Below are 7117 nucleotides of genomic sequence, written 5' to 3'. Positions count from 1 at the left end.
AGACAGGGTCTTGTTCTGTTGCTCAGGCTGGAGTGCAGTGACGTGATCACAGCTCACTGAATCCTTGACATCCCAGGCTCAAGCAATCCTCCCACCTCAGCCTCCTGAGTAGTTGGGATTACAGGCATGCTCTACCAGGCCTGGGTAATTTTTGTATTTTTTTTGTAGACATGAGGTTTCACCATGTTGCCCAGGCTGAGCTCAAGTGATCTACATGCCTCAGCCTCCCAAAATACTTGTATTATAGGTGTGAACCACAAGGTAATATTTTTATATAAATATGTAATATTTATATATATCTTAGGGTTACATGCGATATTTTGTTACATGTGTAAAATGTGTAATGATTAAGTCAAGGTATTTAGGGTATCCAGCACCTTGAATATTTAACAATTCTATGTGTTGGGAACATTTTAAGTCCTTTCTTCTGTTTGAATTATACAATGCATTATTGTTAACTACAGTCACCATACTCTACTCTTGAACATTATAACTTATTCCTTCTTTCTAATTGTATGTTTATACCCATTACCCAACCCTTCTTCATAGCCCCTCACAACACACCCATCCCAACAGTTAGTATTTATCTTCTACTCTCTACATCCATGAGATCAACTCTTTTAGCTCCCATATGAGTGAGAACATGCTATATTTGTCTTTCTATGCCCGGCTTATTTCACTTCACATAATGACCTCCAGTTTTATCCATGTTGCTACAAAAGACATGACTTTGAGATGGTTTTGCTCTTGTTATCCAGGCTGAAGTGCAATGGGGTGATCTCAGCTCACCATAAGCTCCACCTCCCGGGTTCAAATGATTCTCCTGCTTCAACCCCTCAGGTAGCTGGGATTACAGCCATGTGCCACCATGTCCCGCTAATTTTGTATTTTTAGTAGAGATGGGGTTTCTCCATGTTGGTCACGCTGGTCTCAAACTCCTGACCTCAGGTGATCCGCCCGCCTCGGCCTTCCAAAGTGCTGGGATTACAGGCGTGAGCAACCTGCACATGGCCTGAGTGCATTACTTTTTATGGCCAAATAGTATCCCATTGTATACCATATTTTCTTAATCCACTTGTCTGCTGATGGATACTTAGGTTGATTCCATATCTTTGTTATTATGAATAGTGCTGTAATAAACATGGGGGTACAGGTATCTTTCTGATATGCTAAATTTCTCTTCTTTTGGATAGATAGTAGTAGGACTGCTAGATCACAGGTAGTTCTATTTTTATTTTTAGAAATAGTCATACTGTTTTCTGTGATGGCTATACTGATTAAGAGTCCCACCAACAGTGTATAAGAGTTCTCTTTTCTCTGCATCCTCACCAGCATCTGTTATTTTTTGTCTTTTTAATAATAGCTATTCTAACAGTTACCAAGATGATATTAAAATACAACTATATGGTTTTAAAAGGAAGTTGATGTAAAAAAAATACAGCTATTCCAGCCAGGCACAGTGGCTCACGAGGTCAGGAGTTGGAGACTAGCCTGGCCAATATGGTGAAACCTCGTCTCTACTAAAAATACAAAAAAACTAGCCAGGTGTGGTGGCGTGTGCCTGTAGTCCCAGTTATTCGATGAGGGTGAGGCAGGAAAATTGCTTGAACCTAGAAGGCAGAGGTTGCAGTGAACCAAGATTGCACCAATGCACTCCAGCCTGGGCAATAGAGGGAGACTCCGTCTCAAAAAAAAAAAAAAAAAAAAAAAAAAAAAAAAAAAAAAAAAAAAAAAAAAAAAAAAAAAAAAAAAAAAAAAAAAAAAAAAAAAAAAAGAACTAAAAAATGCTGAAAATCCAAGCTGCATTCTTCATTTTGGAAAGCATATCCCCTTGAATTCTTGAGGATGATACAGTGACCCTAGATGCCAGAAAAGGGCATGAGTGTGCTGGCTTAACCCCTCGGCTGCCCACAGAAACACAGAGCATCCCAGTGTGATTGTGCTGTAAGCCACCACACCCTAACTCCAACACTGTATTTTTTTCAAACTTTTTTTACTCTTTTTTTTCAAGAGAGATGAGGTGTCACCATGTTGCCCAGGCTGGTCTTGAACTCCTGGACTCAAGTGATGTGCCCACCTTAGCCCCTCAAAGTGATGGAATTACAAGCATGAACTACCTTGCCTGGCTCAATACTGATTTTTAATTTATTTCTTTCTCTCTCTCTCTCTCTCTTTCTTTCTTTCTTTTTGAGACAGAATCTCCCACTGTTGCCCAGGCTGGAGTGCAGTGATGTGATCATAGCTCACTGTGGCCTCTGCCTTCCAGGTTTAAGCAATTCTCGTGCCTCAGCCTCCCGAGTAGCTGGGACTTCAGGCATGTGCCACCATGGTCAACTAATTTTTGTATTTTTAGTAGAGATGGGGTTTCACTATGTTGGCCAGGCTGGTCTCAAACTCCTGACATCAGGTGATTTGCCACCTCAGCCTCCCAAAGTGCTAGGATTACAGGCATGAGCCACCATGCCCAGCTGCCTGTATTGTTAAATAAAGGTTTTTATTTTGTGCAAAGCCAAAAAGAATTTAAAAAAAGAAAAAAGTTTGTAAATACATATATATGTGTACACATACATACATACATACACACACAACACCCCAAATTCATGACAACTAGCCACAAGAGGGCGCCTCCACAATGGAAAGAAACCACCAACCTTATTTCCTTTAGGTGCTTATTTGAATAAGTGTTGGACAGGCGTTTTCAAACTTTTGTAGAGGAACTTCTATTTCAAATCATTTATTTTTCCATAGCCATAAGCTTGCTAGATACTCATATTTTACGGGCTATCCACAGCTTAGATTTAATCTTCTTAACTGGAGAGTCCATGTATCTAGTACTTGGTAAATGAGTCCTTACATTACTTTTAAGAGACAAGTTCTCACTATGTTGCCCAGGCTGGAGTACAGTGGCTATTCACAGGCTTGATCATTGTGCGCTACAGCCCTGGACTGCGCTCAAGCAATCTTCCCACCTTAGCCTCTGGAGCAGCTGAGACTAGAGTGTGTACCACCATGTCTGACTAATTTTTTTTCATTTAATTAAATTAATTCATTTTGAGACAGGGTCTCGCTCCCATCACCAAGGCTGGAGTGCCGTGGCACTATCACAGCTCACTGCAGCTTGACTTCCTGTGCTCAGGTGATCCTCCTACCTCAGCTTCCTGAGCTGGTGTCAGATGTATGTCACCACTCCCAGCTAATTTTTTGTATTTTAAGTAGAAATGAGGTTTCACCATGTAACCATGGCTGGTCTCAAACTCCTGGGCTCAAGCAGTGCGCCAGCTTCAGCTTTCCAAAGTGCTGGGATTATAGGCGTGAGCCACTGTACCTAGCTTCATTTTTCATTTTAGAGATAGGGTCCTCAATTTATTGCTCAAGCTGGTCTTAAAACTCCTGTCCTCAACCAATCCACCTGCCTCAGCCTCCTGAATAGCTGGGATTACAGGTGTGAGTCACCTTGCCTAGCTAGTCCTTACAATATTAAATACAGATTAAATGAGAACTGGCACAATGGCTTATGCCTATAATCCCAGCAGTTACTCAGGAGGCTAAGACCGAGAATAGCTTGAGGCCAGGAGTTAAAGACCAGCCTGGGTGACATAGTAAGACCTCATCTCTAAAAAAAATAAACTGAAGGCCAGGGAACAATGGCTCATGCCTATAATCCCAGCACTTTGGGAGGCCTAGGTGGACAGATAACCTGAGGTCAGGGGTTCAAGACCAGCCTGGCCAACATGGTGAAATCCGGTCTCTACTAAAAATACAAAACTTAGCAGGGTGTGATGGCAGGTGCCTGTCATCCCAACTACTCAGGAGCCTGAGACAGCAGAATTGCTTGAACCTGGGAAGCAGAGGTTGCAGTAGGCCCAGATCATGTCACTGCACTCCAGTGTAGGGGATAGAGCAAGACTGTCTTGAAAAAGATAAATAAATAAACTGAAAAGGCCAGGTGCCATCACCTATAATCCCAGCACTTTGGCAAACTGAGGCAGGAGGATCTCTTGAGGCCAAGAGAGTTTGAGACCAGGCTGGGCAACAAAGTGAGACCCCAGCTCTCCAGAAAAAAATTTTTTTAATTAGCTGGGTGCTGTGGTGAGCACCTGTAGTCCTAGCTGCTAGGAAGGCTTAGGAGGGAGGATCACTTAAACACAGGAGAGTTTAAGGCTGCAGTGAGCTCAGATCACGTCACTGCACTCCAGCCTGCGTGACAAAGCTAGACCCTATCGAAAGAAACAAAAGGAAAGGAAGTTTAAGGAAAGGAAAAGAGGGAAGGGGGAAGGGAGAAGAGAAGGAAGAAAGAAAGAAATGCTGGGCAGCTACTCCAGTGGCTGAAACTGGATCCCTTGATCCCTAGAAGCTCAAGGCTGCAATAAGCTATGATGGATCACGCCACTGCACTCCAGCCTGGGTGACAGAGATCTCCACTCTTAAGAAAAAACAGATGAACTGTAAAAATGCCATGTTCTACATATGGTATTATAAATGTGCTTCAAGTCATGTATCAGGCTTTAAAAAACTGCTAATAAAATAAGAGAAACCAGGTTTCTTTCTGTCATCATCACTTTTAGTTGCCATATTTTAACACATTTTAAAGTCTGGTACAAATGATAATAGTTTAAAACAGATTATGGTACAGTCATGCATCACCTAATGACAAGAATATGTTTTGAGAAATGTCTAATGCATCAATAGATGATTTTGTGATTGTATGACCATCATAGAGTGTACTTACATAAGCCTAGTTTGCACAGCCCACTATACACTTAGGCTATATGCTATTGCCTATTGCTCTTAGGCTACAAACTTATACAGCATTTTACTGTGCTGAATGTTGTAGCAACTGTAACACAATGGTAAGCATTTGTGTATCTTTTTTAATGAGATTGAGAATTGAGATGACACCACTGCACTCCAGCCTGGGCAACCAGAGTGAGATTGTGGTTGCCCAGGCTGGAGTGCAGTGGTGTCATCTCAATTCACTCAGTCTCCTGAGCAGCTGGGACTACAGGCGCACACCACTATGCCTGGCTAATTTTTTTTTTTTTGTATTTTTAGTAAAGATGACGGTTTCACCATGTTGCCCAGGCTGCATTTGTGTATCTTAACATATGTACACTTAGAAAAGGTATAGTAAAAATATGGTATTATGACCTGATGGGATTGCTGTTGAATACGCAATTCATCACTGAAATGTCATTATGCAGTGCATGACTATATAACAGTTCCATTTAATTACTATTAGAAATAAAAAGTAAGCATCTCTACCTAGAGAAACTTCCTTGATGAGCTCAGCAGCAGCATGGCAACCCTGAACAAGTATCCTGGTCCAGGATGACAGATCCCGATGTGTCTCCACCCTGAAGAGATGCATCTCAATGCCCTGTCGAGAGCCTGTCCTGGTAGCAAACGTAAGGTCAGATCCAAGGGAGGGGGATCGACATCCAGAGCCAGAATGAACCAACCTAAGACCACAAACAGAGCAGAAATCAAAAGTAACTATAGCATTATCAGAGAAAAATGTCAGGAATTTGCGCTCACTGATAAGCAGAAACTTATAAAAGCCATCAGCAGTTTTTAGATATATGCATTTCTAAGTAAGATTATAGTCTATGAACTAGAACCCATTCTGTTTTCCTATAAAATGACCCCTGGTGTCACAGTAAGACAAAATACTAGTGTTGAATTCCTGGGCTCAAATGATCCTCCTGCCTTAGCCTCCCAAACTGCTGGGATTACAGGCACTGGGCCTGGCCAAAATACTTAGCTGGGTGAACGGTGGCCCTAATTTTCCATGAGCTCCTCTATGTTCCCCAGAGATTATGTGTATCAAAAAGTTATGATTTTGATTAGGAAATAAGTAAATTAACAGTAATAACTTCAGAGGAAAAATATACTTCTGTAAGAAAAAATGGATCGCTAACTGCATTTCAAACATTTCAGCCAAAGAGCTTAAAATGTATGTATTTTTAACAACAATCTCTTGTCCAATCACCAAAGAACTTCTAATGGCAGACGGCAGTGAATATCTCTTCTGGGGAAATGCAGAGTGGTTTCAGTTAGTAAAGATGCACAGTGAACATAAAGTCGGGTTTTATCTAAAAATTCATGCTGCTTTTTTGCATTTGTCTCTAGAATTCCTTGACCTATGAGGAAATGTGAAAAAAATAATTCCAAAATAAATAAAACTGTCTTTGTTCACAAATGACATGACTGTCTACATTTTTAAAATCCCCCAAAATATACAAATAAAACATCTGCATGATGCATGCAGTGGCTCACACCAGTAATCCCAGTACTTTCAGAGGCTGAGGCAGAAGGATCACTTGAGCCCAGGATTTCAAGACCAACCTGGGCAACACAGGGAGACCTCATTTTTACAAAAAAAAAAAAAAAAAAAAGCTCAGGATGGTGTTGTGCATTTGTGGTCCCAGCTACTTGGGAGGTTGAGGTAGAAGGTTGCTTGAGCCCAGGAGGTCGAGGCTGCTGTGAGCCATGATTATGCCACTGTACTCCAGCCTTGGCAACAGAGTGAGACCCTGTAAATAACTCCTAAAACTAATAAGCAATTATAGCAAGGTTCCAGGATATAAGGCTAATATACAAAAGTCAGTTGCTTTGAACAATTGAAATCTTAAATTAAAAACACCATTCTTCCTTCAGGTCCAAATAAAAAAAAAACAACACATAATACCGTTTATGTCAGTTATCATAAAATGAAATGCTTAAGCATAAATCCAACAAAATATGTATAGAATCTCTATTAAAAAAACTTCAAAACTTTCCTGAAAGAAAGCAGATGATCTAAAAAACAGAGATATTTTATGTTCATGGGTAGGAAGACTCAATATTAAGATGTCAATTCTCCTTTACGTGATCTACAGATTCAATGCCATCCCATTAAAATCCCAGCAAGTTTTGTAGATAGTGACAAACTGATTCCAAAGTTTGTATGGAAACTCAAAAGACTCACATAGTCAACATAATACTAAAGAACAAAAGTTGAAAATACATCTGTTTACTGGCACCACTAAACTTTACAGAAATCAAGCCAGGTGTGGTGGCTCATGCCTGTAATCCCAGCACTTTGGGAGGCCAAGGTGGGCGGATCACAAGGTCAAGA

General features: G+C 40.8%; 1 protein-coding gene across 1 annotated transcript in view; it reads right to left on the bottom strand.

Annotated features, from left to right (window-relative positions):
- The window catches only part of SNTB2 (syntrophin beta 2), a 47801-nt gene that overhangs the window by 9369 nt on the left and 31315 nt on the right, over positions 1-7117 (bottom strand). Inside the window, exon 3 of the mRNA XM_017539333.2 lies at positions 5263-5459. Coding sequence (XP_017394822.1) covers positions 5263-5459 — 197 coding nt within the window. The remainder of the gene's footprint in view (positions 1-5262; positions 5460-7117) is intronic.

Source organism: Cebus imitator, unplaced genomic scaffold (assembly GCF_001604975.1).
Source record: "Cebus imitator isolate Cc_AM_T3 unplaced genomic scaffold, Cebus_imitator-1.0 Scaffold118, whole genome shotgun sequence".
Classification (NCBI taxonomy): domain Eukaryota; kingdom Metazoa; phylum Chordata; class Mammalia; order Primates; family Cebidae; genus Cebus; species Cebus imitator.
This window is presented reverse-complemented; position numbering and strand designations above follow the sequence as displayed.